The sequence below is a fragment of the Protopterus annectens genome, chromosome 6.part0, assembly GCF_019279795.1.
Source record: "Protopterus annectens isolate FY-2018-M chromosome 6.part0, PAN1.0, whole genome shotgun sequence".
NCBI classification, from domain to species: domain Eukaryota; kingdom Metazoa; phylum Chordata; order Ceratodontiformes; family Protopteridae; genus Protopterus; species Protopterus annectens.
Window position 1 is genome coordinate 639,189,647 of NC_056737.1, and position 24,322 is coordinate 639,213,968.

The 24,322-nt window shown below is 38.3% G+C and overlaps 1 protein-coding gene across 1 annotated transcript in view; it reads right to left on the bottom strand.

Annotated features, from left to right (window-relative positions):
• Positions 1-24,322, bottom strand: part of NID2 (nidogen 2) — an 891,289-nt gene that overhangs the window by 474,371 nt on the left and 392,596 nt on the right. Inside the window, exon 9 of the mRNA XM_044074330.1 lies at positions 17,879-18,016. Within this exon, the coding sequence (XP_043930265.1) occupies positions 17,879-18,016 (138 nt within the window). The remainder of the gene's footprint in view (positions 1-17,878; positions 18,017-24,322) is intronic.

Below are 24,322 nucleotides of genomic sequence, written 5' to 3' on the forward strand. Positions count from 1 at the left end.
TGTAAAACATGTTTTCTACCACAAGCGTGGAACAGCAACATGCTTTTCTATGATATTTATTATTCATTCAGGCCTCACTCAAGAAGCAGTGTCTGCTATAGCAATAACCCACGCCTGGGTGTGGGTAATGCTGGATTTACCCACGGTTGGCGTGGTTTGGTCCCGAGGACGAAGCCCGAGGGACCAAACAAAGACAACCGTGGGTAAATCCAGCATTATCCACACCCAGGCGTGGGTTATTGCTATTATACAATGACATTATTTAAGAAAAGAAATAATTACTTTTCTTAAATAATGGCATTGTATAATGCCTCTTTGCTGCCCTTCCGCAGCTGTCTGGTGTTCCGCGGCAGTTCTGATGTACTGCGCATGCCTACGCAGTACATCAGAGCTGTGGGCAAAAGCAATGGAGAACGCAAGATCTCCGTTGCTTTTTACTGTGTCGCTATGTTAAAGGAGTTTAACATAGCGAGACAGCTTTAAAAAAGCAACGGAGATCTGCGTTGCTTTTTTTAAACCTGTGTCGCTATGTTAAACTCTTTTAACATAGCGAGACAGTGTTTTATACTAACGGAAAAAGTCCGGGCGACCGGACCTTTTTCCGTTAGTATATTGAGGGATTTACAATGGGCACGCTGGTTGGGCTGGCCAATCAGCGTGCACGTTTTAGAGGAGGCATTGTATAATTAACAATATTTACTAACAATATGGACAGAAGATCTTGTGGAAGCCCCCAACATGGATTGTGCGCAACAATACCCCTGAGAAGTGTTACAGAAGATTCTGTTCCCCTTGTGTTGTGTGGCCTCACATGTCCTTCTAAGCTCTTTTAATGGTTAGAATAGCAAAAAGAAAAAAAGATACAGTGAGACAGCCACATGGTGATTGTTTATACACTGGTTTTCCCTTTTTCCTTTTTTCTTGTGTGCAAAGGACAGAAATGTATAATCTGAAATTCTAATGTCCTTTTGTATAAGTAAGGCCTCATTTGCTTTGGACTTCCAAGGAGTGCTAGATTCTCTCAGCCTTGTTTTGGGGATGAGGAAAGAAAACAGGAGATGTATGGCTTGATTAAGGGTAAATGTGGGCACTACTATTGCAGACATACACTGAAAAAGAGTTATACACTCGAAAGCTTTGCCTTTTTTATCCGTGTTGTTCCTTTAATAAAAGTGCTATACTTCGAGTGTTAGACTTCTGTTTTTTTTTTTTTTCTGTTTTGAAAATGTATTTACTTTGGAATCCTTTAGCAGTTTGGAGATTTTTTTGTTCTATTTTGAATTAACAACAGCAGTACCTATATCCCTTATTACAGTGTCTGATTGGAGGGGTGTGCCACCTATGTGGTATGTAAAAATGTTTTGTGCACCAAAAATACTATACTACATTTTTTCCACATTTAACTTGAGACCATTGTCCATGCATCAGATGTTGACATGGTCTAGCCGTTGTTGTGGCAATTTTGAGACAGTGAAAGATTGACCACCACCCACTTTACAGTCATCTGCAAACTTAGATAACCATAGGCCAGGAGTATTGGCCTAAAGGTCTGAGAAATAGATGCCAAATAAGAGAGGGCTTAAAAAAATCCATGTGGTACACCACTAGTAACTTTTTTTGCTTTCAGAAGTGACATCTCTGACTCTAACAACATGAATTCTGTCAGACAGCCAGTTAGCTCTCCACCATATAACATAAGAATTTTCATTCAGATTTACAAGTCTGTCAGTAATATCCGCATGAAGAATACTGTCAAAGACCTTGGAAAGGTCTAGGCATGCTGTATGTACTGCATAATCACTATCAGCTGACTGCCTTGATGACTTTTTCAAAGAAATTCATGGGATTAAAGAGACAAAACCTTCCTTTAGAAAAGCCATATTTCTGAAGACTGACAGACAGAGACTGACAGTAAATATTCTCTAACTAACATATCCCCACTAAACCTTTAGCAACCTCCTATCAAACATACTCCTCCAAACAGATAAACATGTTAAATGAGAACACAGTTTGATTGGGTTGTGTGTCTAAGCTTATAAAGGCCCTGGTGGTCGTTAGCCTAGTATATACCAATGAACCTATGAAGGTCCATGGTTATGAGATTCTCAATGTCCAGATTAATGAGGTCTGAGATAATATACTCCACAGCTTTACATACGACACTAGTGAGACGAAAGGGTGTATACTTACCAGGGTTGTATCTGGGTCACCCTTCTGTAATGGTATTACAACAGATGCTTTCCAGGCTTCAGAAATGTGATAACTAGTGGAAAGGCTTAGATTTGAGATGCTAAGTAGGGGTTCAGATATGCCATATTTTGTACTAATAAGCAGGCAACCTGGTATGTTATCAGGGCCCATGGATATGGTGATCTTAGCTTTTAAAGAGGGCTAAGAAAACTTGTTCCATTGTAATTAAAGAGGTGGTTGGGATTGTATAATCTGTGAAACAGCTATAACAATAGGTAAAGTAAAATTTGCACTAAATTTGTCAGCTAGGATATTAGCAATTTCCTTTGGGCCAGAGTGACCAATATTATTGTGGACTAACTTTGAATAGTGTTGGCTATTAGCTCTTAACTTCCTCATATAGTTACAAAAACAGTAGTTAACTTATTGTATAGTCTTGTCTTTATATACTGAACTATCTGAGGTGTACACAGTCAATAAAGTGGCTGTAATTTGTGGCACATCTTTGTGTGTGTGTGTGTGTGTGTGTGTGTGTGTGTGTGTGCATGCACGCATGCATATATGCACATGTGTGCACAGTGAGGTTACACTTTATATGTCTGACAGCAGTGAGTTCAGGTAAATTACTTTAGCTGTTATTTATTTATTCATTCATTCATCCATTCATGTGATAACAATCAGACATGTGAAGTGTACATAGACAGTAAAGTAACTGCAACTGATGACCATGTTGGCAATTTATGGATGAAACTAATTGTGTTATTTAGTCAGTTAAACAGTCCATTATCTAGTTTTGAAGGGTTGGGGTGTGTTTGAATGAGACAAATTCCAATAAATATATCAGGAACATTATGTTGAGAAAAAAATTACTTCAACAGTGTTACAGCAGTTGGTGAAGAGTCGTCTTTTACCGTGATAATTCAGGATGCTTACTTAAGACTACATGACATACTGACTGTGCTTTAACTAAAATAAATGTAAAGCAACTTTACTCCGTAGTCTGCCTGGAATTTTCTGAGATATAATTATAAGTTTGGAACTGCTTTTGTGATGTGTTATAGATGTGACAGGTTTTACTATCAGTTGATCCTCTTTGGACAATCATAGCCAAAACATAATGTGATCTGCTCTTTTTCTAGACTTAATTATCAAGTATGCTTCATATACTCTCTCTAATAGGATTTTTTAGGTGGTTTTGCAGAATCACTTTGCTAATTTTGAACATCATTTCCTGTGATTCATGAATTTCGAGATGATAGGTTTTGTGGATTGAAGTAATAATGGAGCTTTTTTCTTGTCACTTAGCTATGCTGTTAGTAACACATTTTTCAATAACTGCATCTCTTAAGCCATTTTCAGTAGGATGACTGCAATGCCCCTGTTAAGAGTCTGAGCATGGCTGGTTTGGCACCAACTTATTATTCTGATGTATGTGTGTGTGAGACTTGGATTGACCTTGAAATGAAAATGATATGTAAGGCGGTGCAGGGATGTTACCCTTTTCTTTAGTTGTCACTGTGCAAAACTGCTACAGGATAATAGCATCTGTTTACAATGTGTGTACTTAAGTATGTAGTTTGTGTAACCAGGGACAATAAGTTTGTGTTTACTGACTGTGGGTTTTGGGGTATTGCAGTGGATTTATTAGAATCATGTCATGTGCCTCAAATGCAATATCTTTCTCAGAGAGTTCTTGCAAATGACCATTTTTATGTAAAATTGCAACCATTCTTAAATCTGACCTGACCATAATACAGCCCTGCTCCATTCCAGCTAGCCCTGCACACTCAGCTGTTTTCTGCAGCCCCTATCCCACAACACAGTCACCGTCCGTCACTGTTTTTACCTATATATTAATATAGCCCCTTTAGGAATGTTGAATAGCATAAACATTATTATTTTTAAGGCATTTATTCTTTTAAGCCTATCTTACTCAGTTTACTGTGAAAACTGTATACTTTTTGTGTTCATTTTTTTCCATAATCTAGCTACAAACTGCTTCTGATTTACTTTGCATACTACCTGTATTTGTGCTTAGAATAGCAGAGTTGCAACATGCACTTTAGTGGAGCAGGCATCTTCACCCATACCTGTCTTAATAGCTACATTTCTCTCCCAAGTCCTATTAGTTAGCATAACTAGTTGTACTAGAGTTACAGCCAGCTACCTTCAGTTGTGCTACAAACCACTCTGTGCACCATGTGTCCTCCAAATTCTCCTAAGAAGCCCAGAACTACTCTACATTGCCTTTTGTAACCCATATGTGTACTATGTTGCACAAATAAGACTGCAATTGCTCAATGCAACTCACACTTTACATTTGCTTAGCAACTCTGTGCTGTCTATTGTCACATTTGCAACTTAAATTATTCAATTTACTTTATTCAGTCAGGCCGTGTACCCTACCAGTTAAATCTAATTTACCTCATTCAGTTTATATAACAACTTTGTGTAAACTCTCCTTTAAAAATTTTGCATAGTTGCATTCCTCCAAAGCCCAGCAACTACTTTATTAAATTAGATATATTACTGCGAAATCCTAAATTATCCCAATCTCTTGATCAAGATAGAGGGTCAGCTTGTTTCCTTTCTGTTGCCATCCTCATATCACTTGGTATCCTTAGGCAGTATAGTAACTTTATGCTCACAGATAATGAACTATTATTAACACAAGAAATGCTGTGTTATCCTAGACCCATGAGGACTAGGTCTTAGTAAAGCTCCAACAACACACCACTAGGCAGGCTTTCAGTAAAGAATCACCAAGAGTCAAATTAATTCAAATCCAGTATACTGGACCATTCTTCTACAAATAAAAATATTTTGGTGACTCAATAGTCAGGCACGCCGATTCTTCACTCACATGGCTAGACAAGGACCAGATGCTGGTGAGTTGTGTTTCTGGTGTCAGGATCTCTAACATCTCAAGAGCCCTTAAAACATTTCAGCTAACAAATGTGACTATGACACGGTGATGATCCACATGGGAGTGAATGACTTGGGGCAGAAAACCCTGGGGAATATGCAGAGATGCAAGTCACAGATGCAGGCAAGACTCTGGTCCTGACTGAAGTCTTTCCTTCTCCAAGGAAATAACATCACATATTGATTTGAACTTATCCAGCTACTCTGACCACATGAACATTGCCAACATGCTAGCAAATGCATCGTCACTGAAGAACATGCACTAATGGTGCTCCTCAACACCAAAAATACTTCTAACATGGGACCTGATAATACCTGGCTGTTTAATACAAGCTTTGGCAGAGACGCTCCTTAAACTGTTTAACCTGAGTTTAGCCTTTGTTTTTGTCCCTTAAGTTTGGCACACAGCAGTAGTGGTGCCACTCTATAAGGGTGGTCCCACCACTGACCCCAGGAATTATATGTCCATCAGCCTGATGAGTCTCAGTTACAAAGCCATGGAATATACTATAACTGATCCAATAAACTATGACATTAAAAATCTCATCTGACTACACCTGCAGCAGTTAGCTTTGTCAATGGCAGATCCTGCCTAATGAACTTAGTTAACTTCTTTGAAAGGGTAACACAGGCTGATGACAATGGTCATGTTGTGCACATTGCATGCCTTGGCGTAAACAAGGTATTTGACACCACCCCCATGCTAGCCTAGTTAGTATGTTTAAGGCATTATAAATAGGTTCCTGTGAAATAGGAAGGGCAGCAAAATGGCTTAAATACAAAACTTGCATAGTGTAGGTGGTACGTGCCTCATCAGAGAATATGAAGGTGACTAGTGAGGTCCCTCAGGGCTCAATGCTCGGACTCTTTTGTTTGGTTCTTATTTTCTGATCTCCGGACCATGAAGATCTCTGGTTAAATGAGTCTGTAGATGACTGCAAACCAGGAGTCACTGTCAAATCCACCTCTGAAGCCCAAGCCCTTCAGCAAGAACTTAAACTCATAAACACCTGATGTACTAAATGGGCTTAAATTAAATACTAAAAGTACTGCATCATCCCATTTGGTAGGCAAACTCCTCCCCCAACATGCATTTATTAATACCCCACTTCAAAATGAAAATGTTATTAGGGATCTTGGACTCAGGTTGCTAATTTCCTCTCCTCTGATCATCATTAACAACAGTAGTCAGAAAGTCCTTCGACGTAGCACAAAATGTCATCCAGATCTAAAAAGATAACTGTTCCCCTTATATTCAGCATTGATTAGGTCAATTACTGAACACAATGCTCCCTTTTGGGATGTACCTCACTAGACCTATCAAACAACTCAGCATTTCTCAGAGGTTCCTAACTAAGAAGATCACTGGCCTAAAAACCCTAAGCTACCAGAAAAGACTGGAAGCACTTTATCTTTATTCAGTATTTTTTTGCCTCAGGCAGAAAGGTCTGTCTCTGTCATACCTCACTTATCTGTGAGTTTGAGGAATAGTTACCTTTTGAGTATCAAGTTGTGAGGATCTACAAGAGATCTGCGGAGGGTATCTGCCAGGATGTTTTCTATGCTTGGCAGGTACTGTGCCATGAAGTCTAACCTCATCTCCTCTGCTCTCTCACAAACCTGTTTGGCCATCCAGTACAGAGGATATGAGTGGCTAGTTTGTTGATGCACCACATCACTGTGGTGTTGTCTGTCCTTATAAGTAAAGTACCTGGTGTCTGTTTTTCTTTGAAGGCCATTAAAACTTTTTGAACCGCCATCATTTCATTCATGTTGATGTGTTTTTTCTTGAATCAGTTGTCTCTTGTGCCTTGTACTTTCATTCTCCTAAGTGGGCACCTCAGGCATGATCTGAGGCATCTGATGTGAGCACCTGCAAACTCCGAATTCAGGTGGCAAGTTCTGTCCACCAGAGGAGTTCCTTCTTGATACAGGGTGGTAGAGAATTTGGGCTTGTAAGGGCTATTGGTTTTCACTGCACACATTCTTCAAGTATGGCTGATTTTTACTCATATGCATCCTGGCCAAGAGTATAATGAGGATACAGGAGGCCATGAACCCCAGAGCAATGAGACGCTCCCTGGCAGGTGCATTCTCCCACTGCCTGATGGAACAGAAGTACTGCATAAGGAACTGGATTTTTTTCTAGAAGGAGGAATGATTTTTGGTCCCAAAGTCCAATTCTACCTCAGGAATATTACCCTGGTGGAGTAGAGGAGGTTGAACTTTTGGAGGCTGAGAAATCAACCCCAGATTTGAAAAATATTCCATCATCATTTGGAGGTATGCTCTTAACTCCTCCAAGGTGCTTGTCTGAATGAGGCCATTGTCCAGATAAGGGTAAATGTGGATGCCCTTTATCCTGCAAAATGCTAATAATAGCTCCAAAAATTTGGTAAAAACTTTTGGAGAAGTACAAAGCTGAAAATCAAGGGGAGAGTGAAACTACCCTGCCTTGAGGTGAAAGTACTGCCTGTGTTTCTCAGCTGCAGAGATGTGGAGGTAGACATCCTTCAGATTCAATGTGACCAAGAATGACTGAGGAAGAATCAGAGACTGAAGCTTCTGCAAAGTATGTATTTTGAACTTGAGGGCCCAGATGACGTTGTATAACTTTGTGAAGCCCAAGATGGGCCCAGAAATAAACTGCAGTAAAACCCTGTTCCTGTTTCCATTTGATGGGCTAGTTCTATGGACCATTGCTGAAACAACACTTGAACTTTAACCTGCACCTCTTTGAGTTGTTTGTTTAGAAGAGGTAGTACCTGAAAATCTTGGAAGGGAGGTGAAATGTATTTTGTACTCTGAACTTATGTGGTTCAGAATCAGTTTCTCTTGAGTGATAGTTTGCCATTATTGAAAAAAGGGAGTGAGTCTGCTACTACAATCTTGCAGGTGGAACTTCCAAGATGGCTGCATATTGATCAACAGCTCGATTTCAGCTCTCTCATTGTGAAAAAAGAAACTGAGAGGAAAAGGGACAGAAACTCTGCAGGTTGTAGCAAATTCAGTTACTGACTAGTAAGTGCACAACCTGGATGCCAGCAAAGAAGAAACTTAGAGAGTCTGAAAGAAAATCAACTAGAAAATGTGAAGAGGAAAAACTGACTGGAGAGAATCTTGCAGTTGTTAAGCAAAAAGCAGTTCAAGCTCAAGGTCTGGTGCACGACATAGCTTCCAGTAATCTTGAGGAAAAAATAAATCAAATGTGCTATGAGCAAATTAAAATAAAAACAAATTGAAGAAGTATATTGACTCAAATAACAAAACGCTGTAAAACATGGAAGATGCTGTAAACAGCTTTTTAGTTGAACTGATAAAACTGCAAAAATCAGAGGTCGAAATGAAGAAAAGGGTGGTTGAGTAAGAGACTGCTCAAGAAGAGTTAGAGGATAGATTACACAGGGAAAAACCTAAGATTTTCTGTTGCACCACAGCAATTGAAAGGTGCAGACTGTATTAATTTTAGGAAAGCACAAATAAGCAACTCAACTGGTATTCCACAGCAGGATTTGTTAATTGAAAGGGCATGCTGTGTGTATGCTCTAAACCCTGCCATGGGAAAGCAGCCAAGACCTGTATTAATAAAAATGCAATCATACCAGCAGAAAGAATTGATCCTGAAAAAACTGCAGCAAAAGGACAGAGTATTAAAAATAGGAGACAGCAGAGTGTTTGTGGAAAATTATTATTCACTGTACAAGAAGAAGCATAGAAGCAAATTTATCCCAGCAATCTGAGAATGTCAATAGGCTGGTGTGAAATATAAGCTGCTGTACCTAGTTGTCTTCAGAATACTTCTCCTGGAGGATCATAGTAATGTTTTGATGTAGAACAGGCTAAGGAGGAAATACAAACATTTGTCCAACAAACAGTGAGCCATCAAACAAAGGGTTGCTCTGTTTGTCATTCTTCTGATAATAAAGATTACAGAGAGACTTTGCCAGTGAAACCTTTTCCAATGACGCAAAGGAAAATGCTTGAGAGACAGAAGAAGGCACAGGAGCTGACAAGAAGAATTGGGAGCACTTTACATACATACATACATGCATGCATACATACAAATGTTTCAAGCACAGGCAATAATGCCCTTCTAGCATGCCAGTATAACAAAGCACTTGTTCCTATAATAAGTATCCAGGCAGTTCTTAAAAATATCTAAACTAGTACTTGATTTAATGTAATTTGGTAGTCTGTTTCATACATCAACTACCCTCTTAGAGAACCAATTAGTACATTTCTCATTCCTGTAACATTTTCTATATAGGTTGTACTACATTCTGATAACCTCAAACATTCCCAGAAGTAGTTATCTCTAAATGTCCTTTCACACCTGAATAAGTACTCATTTTAAATATCTTAAATATCTATATGAGGCACTGTGCAAGTTCAGATATTTTAGTCTTGCATAATAACTTAAATTTTCACATCCATGTATGCCCTTGGTGTAATTCTGCTGCACTCTTTTAAATTTACTCATGCTTGTTTTCTTATAAGGTTTCTATATTGTTATTCAATACTCAAGTTTGGGACTAATGTAACTACCAAATAACTTCATCATTTCTGATTTCCTAGACTTTATAAATATTTTTATATAACTATCATTAACAAATTGGTTGATATGATTAGAAAAACTTAAAGCTGGATCTACTCATATAAACAGGTCATTTAATAAAACTACAGTTTCAATCATTGTGTGCTTTATTAAGTATTCACTTTTCAGATTACATCTCCCAATCTCATATGCATATTTTTTGATGTATTTATCAACATGTTATCCTCCTGTACCCAAATGATCAATTTAGCCAAGTTCTTTTATGGATGTGCCCTATCTGTAACACATGTAATCAGTTTTACCCATTTTCAAGTTATCCACATACAGATTATAGAACACTACAGATGAAAAAGATAGATCTGAAAGATACAATCTAAACAAATATGGGCCTAGGACAGAGTCCTGTGGGACATCTTGACTGTAACCTCAAATTTCACCTGTCCAATTGCTGTATGATACTTGACTTGTCCTACACCTTGGACTTGAACCAGAGTCTGGGTTTGGGAGATGGAAATTAACAAGAAGAAGACAATATTGCAAGTGAAGGAGAGGGAGTTTGCTTTTGGGGAAAGGTTTTTAGGGGGTGGGGCATGGAGGTGCTTTTCAGAATCACAGTTACTGCCTGCCAGGTCGCTGGAGCTGAGACCCATCAGGCCTGTGTTTAGGCTCAGCTTGCCACTTTCTGCAGCATTTATCTTTTTTGTCTTTCTGCTCTTGGATTTAGCTTGTGAGACAGGAAAGGACCAAGTCTTAGTGGGGTAGTTTCTGATAAATCTAGGTAGAGGGACCTGCAAAAAATCTGTGACTTTCTGCAAAGTCTTTGCCTTCTCCTCCAGTTTCTTGAAAACACTTTGGGTTTGGGGTTCAAAGAGGCAATCCTTATTTAGATGTGCGACAAGGATTTCCACTTTATCCTGGTCTGAAAGGTACTGTTCCATGGGTCATGCATACCTACTGATGACATACTCCAAAGGAGTTAATCTGCTTGATGCTTGGCAATTTAGGAAGTGGTGTTGCAAAGTTTCAACAACTATTCTTTCAGTGCCTTATTTTCCATCCCCTAGATTTGTTTTATCTGGACCAGGAGGGACTCCTGGCATTTAGCCATGTAAAACTGGCAGTTCAAAGTTCTCATGACTAGGGTAGCTGAACCTTCACGCCAAATCTATTGAGGGTTCTAACCTCCTTGTCACTGGGCAAAGCAATCTTGTAAGTGCAGCCCATGGCTTCCCAGGATTCTGAGACTACCACAGGAGTTGTATACAAGTACCCAAGGGAGTCAAGCACTCTGTAGAACCAGTCAGGTTTTCATGAGATGGGGAATTAGGCTGCAGGGTTTGTCTTGGATAACATCATCCATTACTTCTATAACTGGAGGAATAGAAAGAGGCTTGTGCTTAGGCAGATCACGTAACTGCTTGACCCTCTTCTTGAACTGAGAATAATCCAGAGCCTCCCAACTGAAAGACTCTTTCATGTTGTGTGCTGTGCTCTGGTGGTGAAGCTGAGGCAAGGGTGTTTTCTGACTCAAAGTTGAAATATAACCGTGTGGAAAGCTGGCCATCATATATCAAATGGTCCTCTTTTGAGTCAAAGAAATCTTACAAAGGTAGGCTTCTTAGATTTTGTCTTAAGCCTAGTATTGACTGTGTCATCAGCTAGGATAGGCAGAAGTTACAGGTGGGTGTCCATGGCCTGAATCCAGTCTCCAAAGCTCTCCGTATGAATAACAATCTGGGGGTACTGCCCCCCCAATCAACAAGGTCTGGGCATCAAAAGCCAGTGCCTTCCAAGTGTCTCTGGACCCATATGATGCCTGGCAGACTCAGACCAAGTGGACACTGACAGTGCCAATGACAAGGCAGCCTCCACAGGGGTCTTATCAAGTGCTTTGGGAGAACACTTGATCATCAGAGTAGGCTGCAAAAGTGCCTCACCTCCTTCAGCAATCTCAATACTGAGAGGGCTAGCAGAAACAGAGATGCTGTCATCTGGCTCTTTTATCACCTTCTCTTTCAGATGCTTATTTTTTCCTCCAACACAGGAGCTCTACTGAGGTACCAGCAAATGCCATGGTGGGTGTAAGCCACTGGCTCTGTCTATACTTTTCTAAGTGTTTCTGCAGAGACTCACCTTACACTTAACAATCCTATAGTTAAAATAAGTGCACTAGGTACAACACTCCTATAGTTAAAATGAGTGGACTGGGGACAGTCGGGCACATTGTGCTCAGGGCTAAGTAGCTAAACAAAGGGAATAGAAGTCACAATGAGGGATTTGCCTTCCACACTGTAGGAAAGCATTAGAATTAACTGACTTCTAAGATATATATATATATATATATATATATATATATATATATATATATATATATGTATATATAGAGAGAAAGAGAGAGAGAGATATAGTATACATTACAAAATAAAAAAAGACATTCAGAAATGAAAGGCTTAGTTTTTTCTGCTGCATTTCTGGCTTCAGCCTGTCTGATGTACTAATAATACTGGATGCTACAGATGCCAACAGTACGAATAAACAAGAGACAATGGCCCCAGCTGATGACCCTTTAAACTCTGACATCCTCATGACAGAGGGGAGGGTGTCTGCCGGGCCTTCAGGAAGGGGCCAAATCTCTGGTATACAGGCCAGCCATGGGGTTCCAAGACAGGAAATCCCAAAGGTTATTGCTGTAACAGTGAAACACAATGAATATTAATAATAAGCAGTTAATTTACACTAATATGTCACTATTTGAAGTGAATATTTTAAGCTAGTAGTAATGCAAAGATAGAGTAATGAAGGAGTTTGCCTTGTGCTTATCCTGAATTCCAAACAGAACTCACCGCAATATTTTGAGCCTACTCAGAAATATGGTGATGAAAAGTTTACAGAAGTCCAAATTAAAGCTTTTTATATCACACTATAATATGATCCTACAAAGGCCATACTAATGATGAACTGCAGGTCAAAATGGAGCTTGATACAGCAATGACATTTGGGTATTTCTGAGAAGAAAGGTGTAAAACTCCTTACAAGTATACAGAGACTTCAGATGAAGTGAAGACACCATTTTCTCTCCTGCTCACAAAAAGCAAAAAGGGGGCACCAAATGTTCTGTAGCCTTACTCAGAAAAAACATGCATAAATTAAACTTCCACGGAGCACAGTCTTAAGGCAATGCTTCACTAATTCAGCAGCTGTTGGTAGATAAAACAATACACACTTCTCAGCATACTCCCACACGATTCCCAGTGTTGAACCCTGCTGCTCATTTCTGAAATCCATCTACACAGTGCTACATTCTTATGTTCTAGTACCGCAGTGTCAGTTTTTTGTTTTCGTTTTGGCTTGATCATGTACCATATATCACGTTCTGTATAAATCTTAGCACTGAAGGAAGCAATGATGCAACATTTATTTCTACAACACATTTTGCACAGACATGCAAGGCTTTACACAGTGATACAATAGAACAGTCTGGAAAAGAGAAAAAGCAACTGCTTGATGCTTGGCACTGTAGTCTGATCTTGACAGTCTGGTTGTGCTATACTTATACATGGAAGTAGGTAGGCATATCCCTTGTAATTCAAGATGTACACATTAACTTGAACTTGGGAGACAGACTGTGAGACTGAAACGATTCAAGGAAAAGTTTACTTCAAATTATCATGGACCCACCCTAACTGAGCCTGAATTTTTATGCAAAATTCAATTCTGTAATGAAAAACTTATTTCCTGTTTTAAATATTTTGGGAATACTTTACTTATTTTTCTCAATTGATTAATGCACATTTTTGTTATGCATTTCGGCTCGACAATGGACCATTTTTGTTTTACACACTTAAAAGATTTTATGTGAAAATTAACTTTTCAGGGAGGGCATTTTGCTCAACTGCAAAAGTTGAAGCATTTTACATACAAATGTGACCATTATCAACTTTGCACATGAACTGCAAATATTTTCTACACGAAACATAGCTTTTTTCCTGAGCTGCTTAGTGTAGTAATTATGTACAATGGTCAAAGTATTAAATATGTTGCATCTGTAGAAACTAGGAACACAAGACAAAACTAAATGGTATACACAAGCAAGCATTGAAAAAAGTAACATTGTCTTTTATGATGTATAATTTATTTGTACCATGGATTGTACTGTACAGCGAATTAGCAGTCAGCTGTTATCCTGATAAAATTTCTTACAACCTTTGGTGAATGAGGCCAGTACTGAAAACTATTTATGGAATGACCCAAGGATAAGGAATGGTGTGTGTCCTAGCAAACACATAAAATGAAGAAAAAACATCTGAATAAAAATGTATAAATATCACAATATAAAGTTAAAATAAACTACCTAGAGCAGTAAACGAGTTTCCATTTGGTGTAATCAAAACAGTGAAGACAGCTATCACCTCACACACCCTTAATTAACTTCCCAGTATGAAGCAAAAGTAACAACAGGATGCAGTAAATGGATGTGTTCCATCAAAACAAACTGATCAGACAAAAATAAATACATAATGAGAAAAAAGCACAGAACAAACATGAAAAAAAACACACATGCTGCACACATGCTTCTTATTACATACACTTCATCTGCTCAATCAGCTAAAATGACTCTGACATAAGTGCTAAATGTTTTTATATTCATTTTATTAGCTCAGCCTTACAAAGTTTGAGTTCTTTTACTATGGTAGTCCTTAGCTATCCCTAAAAGTATTTATCTTTTCATTTCTAGTGTTGTTAAAATCACGGAGTTACATGTATGCAATATATGTGTCATCAGAGGTGTGCAATCCGGTATTGTGAGTACAGACACTATAAAAATTAAACTGCAGTTTTGACAACTGAGAAATTTGAACCTCACTGTTGCACTTTTATGACATTTCTGCAAGGAGGGTTGAAATGCACCTCCCAGCATGGCAGACTAAATTCCCTTACTGCTTTTAGTTATATAACCTAAGGTCACTGAACTTCAGGGGAGTATTCATAGATATTGCAGTGTATTGTAATTATATATTCCTCTTGGCTGAAAAGTGTCAATAGACTTCATCCACCTAATGACGTTTAACAAACACACAGTGGATGGGAGAATGCTTCTCTCACTTTTACATTACACGCACTGACTGACCACCACAAAATGCATCAAACAGAAAACTCAGAAAAGAATGAAAAATAAACGTTTATGCTGTAACACAACAGCAATAATCAGTGTTGATGTTATGGTTTCTGTAGCACTTACCTACTTGTCCTTCCATTTGACCATCTGAACTTCATTCCTGTGCTCTAAAAATGGAAGTCATGAGTAAATACTGAATAACCCACACCATCAGCATTGATTACGGCTTAATTACTAGTTACCTAATTGAAACATAATGTTACTGTGAGAATTTTATTTTATTATATACTTCAAATATGTAATTGTAAATTTTGATTATATACCTAACAAACTGCAATCTTGATGGTGGTTACCATGACAGCTTAGTGTACAAATCTGAAATTTCTCACTGTACTCTGTTACACGACAAACAGTGCATGCCTGTTCTAACACTTGACAGCTCAGCAGCAGTGTTAGGCCCACACCTCATGATGAATGCTAGCCTCTCCCTGGAAAATAACAAACGTTGGGTAACAAAATATATCTAGCAGCTGTTCTGAATGTATTCAGTCTTTGCTGTTTGTAAAATGTTTTCACTTTGTTGAAAAAAAAATAGTAGAGCAATGGGGCCCTTTGTGCAATGAAATTTGAAATGGTATAGTCTGTCCCAGGCAAGAACAGTTAGCTTCAGCATTATATTTTGACAATAGCAATCTAGCCTTGCTACATTGTAAATGATGGCCCACATGAGGACTTTTAAACAAGCAGTATGACATATAAGGAGATGGCAAAAATGCACAGCTTATAAACAATGAATTCCCAAGCCAAAACAATGAGTACAACAAATGTAATCTAAAGTACATTTATCAAGAATATTTATTTTTTATTAGAGCATGGGTGGTAACTTGAGTGGCATGATTATAGCCCTACTTCAGGTCAGTTGTAGGTGAAAAGACATTTAGTATGGCTGTCCCTGTTACACAGAATCAACTACCTCCACTGGTTAGAAATGAACAGAAGGTTAGGTTCTTTCAAAAAAAGTTATTTATCTTTTTGTAATTATCGCCATTACCCATAAATGGTTGAAAAGCTAGTTGACATATGCTAAGCAACTGGAATTAACCGTTTAGCTAATTTTTTACTATAACTGGTGGATTTATTACAATATCAGTTCTGTTTTTGCTACCTTTATTACAACCTCTGGTGTAAATACCTTTTGACATTTGATTCTGTCTCTTTAGTTGTTATTCTAGCTTTATGACTGTTCATTTGATTTGCATTGTATTTTCATTTACTTCTATATTCCTTGATCCCTGCCTCACAGCTAAAGGCTCTAGGGTTCAATCCTTATTTTTGATCACTGTTTGACTGCAGTCTGCATATTTTTCAATTGTCTATGTGGGTTTTCTCTGAGTACTCTGGTTTTTCCTCACCTCCCAAAAACATGTAATTTGACTGGCTACTGTAATATACCGTATGTATTACAATTAACCTTGCCCTTATGACCTGGGTTTCAGCTTAAAAAAGTCCTTGCTGGTCAGTTCACCTATCCACTTAATAAATTAATAAATTAAAAAATAGTAATAAAATAAAACAATATGTGATATGATAAACTACTTTGCTTGTATTGTTGTTTGCTCACTAGCCCGTTTTATGGCTGAAGGGTGCTGACTGGCCCTGAAAGCACAGTGAAAAGTGACTAATGAAAAACTCAGTGCTGCACATAGCTATATAAATTATACTGACTGGTGCACGGCCTACAGAAAATGGCATGGTGGAATACAAATGAGGATTTGGCTTCAGCAGCTCTGCAGTCACTATCCCATCCTTTGAGAACTACATCTGCTCAAGCTTGACCAGAAGACAGCAATGCAGGCAAGGGCCAACAAGTGAGCTTCTGTTTGTTTTTTACATCTGATCAAGGTGTTGTACAGTCCTGCTGCCCATAGTAACATGCATATCATCAGATTATACATACAATGTCATGGCAACCTAGTGGTAAGCAGATGACATTCCTAACTGAATGCGCCTAAGGATAACCGCAAGGTTTACTTACATTCACTCAAGGCATACAACAATAACTCGGTGCAGTGGTGCAGCAGTAGGGATGTCGCCTCACAGTAAGAGGTTCTCCAGTTCAATTCTTGGCTGGGGTGCCTTCTGTGCGAAGTTTGCATGTCCTCCCTGCATTCATGTGGGTTTCCTCTGGGTACTCCTGTTTCCTCCCACATTAAAAAGACATACATTTAGAAAGTTTCTCCCTGGGCCTCCCCTGAAAATTGGCTTCGTTCCAAGTCAAACTTTCCTGGTAAACAAATGTTAAAATAAAAAAAATTAAATTAAAAAACCTCACGCATCATTGATTTATGAATATGAAAAAAAATGTTGTAAACCCCTATAAAATACAAAAACATATTTTTGGTGTAGCCCCCCCCCCCCCAGACTTTTTTGGTGTAGCCATCCCACTCCCTAACTACTAGGTACCAACTCCATGATCAGATTGCAGTGGGGAAGGTGAAAAAAAGGAGAAATGGATTGCTGGCTTGCACAATCTAATTACTCTAAAACATACCAATGAACAATATTCAAAATGAGGAACAGCACAATACAAGGTGATTTGCACCCAGTTATCAAAGGTCTGTTCAGCTAAACAATTGTTCTGCTTGCAGATTTCTTGGTGTATCGTTTTTTGTTGCCGTTTTGTTATTACCATAACCATATTGCACTAAGTGTTTTAAACACACAAACACATCTGAAAACAATAAAAAGCTGCATTCTGCAACACTGAATTGGATTATTTAATTAATTCTATCCACTAGTTATCTGATAGTTTTTAATAAGGGTTATTTCTGCAATCTGGATTTTGCTTCAGATTTTCAGATAGGTGGACTTTTGTTTCAGTTAACATAACCCCTCCATCAAGAAAATAACATATTGTATTCACTATTCTAATTTCTCACTACCCATCCACACATTTTCATATTTCTCCTTTCTTAGAGTCATTACAGAACAAAAAAACACAGGCTGAGTGTATCATGTAGTTTTAACTAAAAGGGTTGTGGACTGGAGATGTGGAATTAGTAAGACATAGCTGAATAACAACGTCTACTCACCAATACAGTTTCTGCCATCTCCCTGGTACCCAGCTGCACATTCACAGGTATACTGTGTTCCCACTCCTGGACTGCACTGTGCAGACGTATCACACTCATGGCTCCCATCATAGCATGGGCTTGTTGCTTCAGGCTTATCTGTGCAAAAAAAAAATAAATAAAGAGAGAAAGAGATTAAGGAGGCTGTTACCCAAAAGCAATATTTCAGAGCTAGTTGGCATGATTTCAGCGAACATGATTTCAAGCATGTTAACTTTACAGCTATTAAAACAATCTCAGTTTTTAATGTATTACTGCTAAATTGTTACACAGCTCTACCCTCTAGAGTTTATAGAAAAAAATGGTGTATTTATAAGTATCCTTACTCATTCGGGTCTATATCACAAAATCGAATGTTGTGAAGGCCGAATACCGGAAGGCCAAACTTGGTAGTTTGGAAGTTGAGAATGTCGAAGATGCAGAAACCCAAATTCTTTCCCAGGGAAAGAATTCAGTTGGCCGTTTCTGCGGCTTCGGCATTTTTGGACCGGGTCAAGGTAAGTGTACAAATGGGTAGTGACGGACTTCAGTGTTAGGGTGCGGGTCAGGTAAGTGTGCGATAGTAACGGACTTTAGGGTTAGGGCGCGGGTCAGGTAAGTGTATGGTAGTGACAGACTTTAGGGTTAGGGCACGGGTCATCTAAGTGTGTGTGCGGTAGTGATGGACTTTAGGGTTAGGGCTGGGTTAAAGATGGTGCATAGATAGTGGTGTATGTTAGGTTTAGTGTAGGTTTTGAAGGTGTTTGGTGTGATTGTGTTATGTGTGTGTTTTTCTGAACAGCAAATTTTTTCCTGGGAAAAATTTGCTGTTTTGAAGTGTCAATGTTATGTGAATTCAATCTTCCAAATTCAGACTTATGGTGTTCGACATTTTGGAAGTTCGATTTTGTAATATGGACCCATTCATTCAGTACTCTTACAATGTTTCTTATAACAGTGTCTTTTTCAGGTTTTGAGTGTGAATTAAGACATTTTCTATGAGATATTATTCACATGTTCCGATCCCACATATAAGTTTGTCCATCTTATGTAAACTGAGGTAAAAAATGTTTACAAATGAATAGAATAAATACAAATCAGTGTGGTCATGCAACTGGAGTGTGCGCCAAGGTACCATACAGCATGACGTTTACACCAGTGCAGTAGACATTCTCACCATTTGCTCTTGGTAAACTCAATATGTACATAACTTGAGAATGTTTTTAAAATACTGTTTTTTGAAAAATGAACTACAAGACAGTTATTTAAGCACATAAAGTGTAGTCTCAAAACCTTAAGTTACAGTGATGAGTTCTTAAGCATGACTACAATAACTCTTTCAAACATGTTTGACGCTGCTGTACATAGCAGGTTGCTCTAGGCACCAAGACTTGCCACTGCCAGTGAGTAGTTTTTAACACATAAGTAGAAAATCATGAATTTTGTCAAGGGACAGAATGCCTTAATGTGTGCTATATTCCAGTCTGCATACCTACTGCAGTTAATGTGGATAAAAACAACCTTGTATTGTAAGAGGATGTCTTTTCTAGACCAATCAACTTTCAGAAATAACATATAAGTGAGTACTTCACCTCATCTGCCAACCGTTGAGAAGGCCTTCTGCTGTAGGTGCCATCTGAGTTTTCACTTCCGGTTATCCTGACACAAACTAATTCTTGTTTTCTTCATCTTCTATACTCAGAAACATGCAAACATCCTTCCAGTGCAGACTGTGGCACCACCATGGATCTAGGATGGGGTGCTATGCCCTATGCCCTATGTACCCCAGTTCTGATCCCCCATTGATCTAAGTGGGCATACATATAATAGATAAAGAAGCAAGGATACAAAATGATGAACTTGCCAGAATTACCAATTCATCATCCACAAAGTTAGTGAATGGATTATCCAAGTATAGGGAATACCTAGATGGTGATTACTACCAAGTACAGAGACCCTTCTCAAAGATCAGCTAATGTGGTTAGTACTCACATATCCTTTGTACTGTGCATCTAGGGGCCTTGTGTAGTTGGTATTGACTGGGAAATTCCATAACAATACTAAAGGTCACACCTCTGAGGTACAAAGGACCAGCATGACAAAAAAAGCAAGGGCTTGGAAGATGGAAATATTGAAACATACAACTGATAAAGCTGCTGTCAGAAAAATATTGACTTATTTTATTTATTTTATTTTATTTGCGATGACATTTGATGATAGAGCTTATGATGGAACTACATGTCACCATTTTACAAAATTTAAGCCCTGAGACCATTTTCATTATAAATTGGCCTGTTTTAATTGGCTTTTTGATTGAGTTTACAATCACCAAAACCCTGTTCTCTCACTGCACATTAGCTCCCTCCCCCTGTTTCACATCATGTCTCATGTCACTGTTTTCTGGCTTATAACCTTTAATACTCCAGTTGCACTCTCCAAACCCTCCTGTCTGTCCCTTTTTCTATCTCTGGGATGCACATAGTATTCCTCTTCCATTCCTTCTATACGCTTTTTACAAGTGTTATCCAACATTGTCCAATCATGGCTCCTTCTCTTATTCCCTCATTAGTTCTGCTGTTTCCCTTTTTGCCTCCCTCTCTACCGTCTCCTCCTCTTAATCCCTCCTCTGCCCTGTCCCCATAATAGTTACTGCTTTCTTGACCCCCCCCCCCACAGTGACCAGACTCTTCTCTTTCACTGCCTCCATCTGACACGCTAGTGAGCAAGTTCCTCAATATGACCATTCCCTCTGCTCCTACTAGGCTCCTTTTGGGCTATCTGTACAATCCTTCTGCCTCCCTTTCCTGGTTTTATCTACCTTTTGATTTCATAGCTCATGATATCTGGCCAACTGTTCTGACTACTTTTGCTTCCTTGACTCTGATAAAGTGATTCTTCCTGATCATTTCCCTCCTAATCTTAGTCCAGTACCGTCTCCTACAAGGCAACCTGTGGCTGTAATTTCCTTTCACCATTGATCACAGCTGCTCATCCCTGTCCCTCCACATTGTCTACTTTCTCCTTGTTACCTATTTCTTGTTGTTATCTATTTCTTGGAAGTGTTTCATGTTCTCTCTTCTCAACTTCCTCCGTATTTTGCCTGATGTCCTGCTTCTTCACTTCTCCTCAGTGTCTTCCTGTCTGCTGCCTCACCAGCATGTACTATTTTTAAGTACCTCTGACTACCTCATCCTATCTTCTACCTGTCTCCTTCCAATCTTTTCTGATATCATCTTCTTTTCAGGCCTCAAGTTGTATGCTCATCTTCAGTTCCTCCTTACATTTTCTCACCTAACTAACCAATCCACCCCACATTTGCACCTCCCATACATGTAGTTTTGAATGTGACAGCACTGATTTAAATGTCAGGTGAGTATCGGTGCATCTTGAACATGTGCAGCATATAACACCGTGTAAATAATGCCAGAACATCATTGTTTTTTAGATTTATTTTATTACACTGAGGAAGCTGTAGTCTGCACAGAAACATGTTTACTCTTAGTATATTGGATTTCATTTGGCCATAAAAAAGAACTTAATTTTAATATTCATGCTAGAATGCTGTTTTTTTGTGTTTCACTTTGTTACTGAGACTTGTGTATGTGACTTGCCTGAATATATATATATATATATATATATATATATATATATATATATATATATATATATATGAGTCTACTTCAAAGGATTGAAATTTCAGAACATCGAATCACTGGTCTGTGAAGACCAGATGATCAAAGTTTTGAAATATCGAACCTTGTGAATGGAGATCTCCATACAGTGCAGAATGGGAACGTTACCATTCTGTTCACTGTAGTGTGATCTTGGAGTTCTTAAATTTAAGTAGCAGGGGGTGGGGGTACAGCCCCCCACATGGGGGGGTGCAGGGTTTGAAATAAGAAGTTTTCACATTTGGGATTTTGTTTTTTGTAAGGTTCAGTTAGTGTAGGACAGTGCAGTGGGCTGCTGATTTTATGAAGTATAACTATACATATATATATATGTGTGTGTGTGTGTGTGTGTGTGTACCCAATCCACAAATACAATAATATCACATCAAAACTGACAAAACTTATACAATATTATTTTTTTGCACTCGTTTACGTACTAATTTCCATTTGTCTATCAGGAAAGTTCGACTGGGTATAAAACCTCTTTTCAGCAGAGGCACAAGTAGAAAAGCTTCATGGAAAATTATTCTTATACAGACAAGATGCAAAAGCATATGAAAACATATACCAGAGAAAGATAACAATTACATACAGGATACAATTATAGAGGGAAATTGTTTTCATTTTCCAAGGAAAATTTGCTGGATAGTAACTCAGATTGTAATTGAAGGTGTACTGGCAATTAGGATAAAATTGTATTACATTACAAAAAGCAGATTTGCAATAAAATAGGAAAGTATAGATTAACAAGGGGTAGACAGCAAAATATGGGAGTATTGAGGAAGGAAGTCTATCTGAAACCAGACATACCACACCGTACCATGGATGGCATTTTTCAGATCAATACCTGAGAAAATAAGAATAAAATGCAGTGAATGAAGTATAGTAGATGACAGTAGGGGTGGTGTACCCCTGAACTTTTTACACAAAAATCTGGAGAAAGCCAAAAATAATGGGAGGACAGATTTGAAATACTGATTTTATGAGCTTAGAAAGTTGCTAGTATAACAGGTTTTGTTTTAGCATGCATTTTCGGAAGGACATAAAGTCTGAAATTCAAATGCCTGTCAATATTTAGTGACTTTAGTCCTCAATGATTTGCTCGAAAACCACACACTTTATTAGGAATAGGCAAAAATCTGGACATTTGGGAAACATCTGGACAGTTGAGAGGTATGGGGGGTAGTGTGACATAACGTATGGGATGGAAGTAAAAACAAATACAGAAACAGGAAATGCTTCCTAGAGAGCAGTAGAAAGAAAAGAGGGGATGGGGGGAAATGAATCAGTGAAGTCGACCAAATGAGATTTGAAGCTATTCAGGGACATGAGGGCAGTGACATAGCCAGTGAATTTAGAGATGGGTTTAACATTACTGAGGCTTCTCAGTTAAAAGTACATGTAAAGATCGTAAAATGCATTTTCAAAGACACTCCTGACCTTGTATTGAATAATACAATTTTACATAATCTGGAGTTGTTTTGAAGAGACGTCACTGTAAAAGCAACACTTTTATATATGTTTGAGTTGAAGTTCAGTGAATGTTCTTCTTCTGTGCATTTGGATTATAGCAATGACAGGAAGTGACCCTCCCCAATAAATGTGGTACCAAGTTAATGTCTTTAAACTATGTTTTAGTTATTGTATGGGCATGTCTATTCTCAAAAAAAAAAAAAAAAAAAGATTTTCAGACTTCCAGATTTTTGTTTACAGTTCTTGTTTTAGCAATGTTACCCAGGAAAGCTACTGTTCTTTCAGTCTGTGACAGAGATCTCAAGAGCCTTGACATTCGAAAATTATTAGTTTCTTGTAGATGCTATGCCGTATTGAGGCTGCCTAGGTTGCTTATTGACTGTATTGTGGAATCATAGAAGAAGGAAACAATAAGTTTTGCTTTTGTTTTCACCTCTCTCTCTTCAAGTTTGTATCCCCTTTGAGAATGTATGTTTATAGATTGGTGGTGTGGGGCTTATCCCATTCAAAAAAGAATTGCTTAATGTATTTGGCACCTTGGGATAGTCATTGCTTTGGACTATGACCTCCTGAGGAATTAATATTTTTGGTTAGTTTAATCATGTGTCAACTAAATGACATGCAGTCATAGTAAATCCAGGTTATCCTCATCTAAGTGTTTACTGGATCACTTGTGCCACATTTTCCTGACTGTAATTTACTCATTATTGAAAAAGACACTACTGGAACAGAAAGATTCTTACTCGATACCCATATTTCTCAGGACAACAAGTGCAAGTCATCACAGCAGAGGAGGCAAGTCAGTCATTCATTTTGTAACAGGCTGACTGGCTTTACGGTACAAGGAACATGTATTTCTCAATTCCCTGTGCCACTTAAGAAGAATCTAGGATAACACTAAATATGTGTGTGGGGGTCGTTTTCACTGAGGACTGTAGCTTGTTCCACTATATTTTTCGCCATATCATTATGTGTTAACCTCCTCAATATTTTGACCCACAAATGAACTGCAATTATATTTGTCCCTTTGACCCCCCGAAATGAATTAGGATCATGTAATGCTTTTCTAATTCTATTCAGTCTGCTAACTATACCCCATTTTTTCTTTTGAGCAACAAGTACAGACATTTGTTTTTAGAGCTACTTTAAAGCTTGTTATCACTGATTTCAAGTACACCAATCAAGTTATCTGGTTTTAACAGGTTTCTTCCTAGTCCTAAAGCAAGGCTTAGTGGATTCCCAAGGTTTTTGTGTTCCTGGAATACTTCTCAGCTGCAAGTCA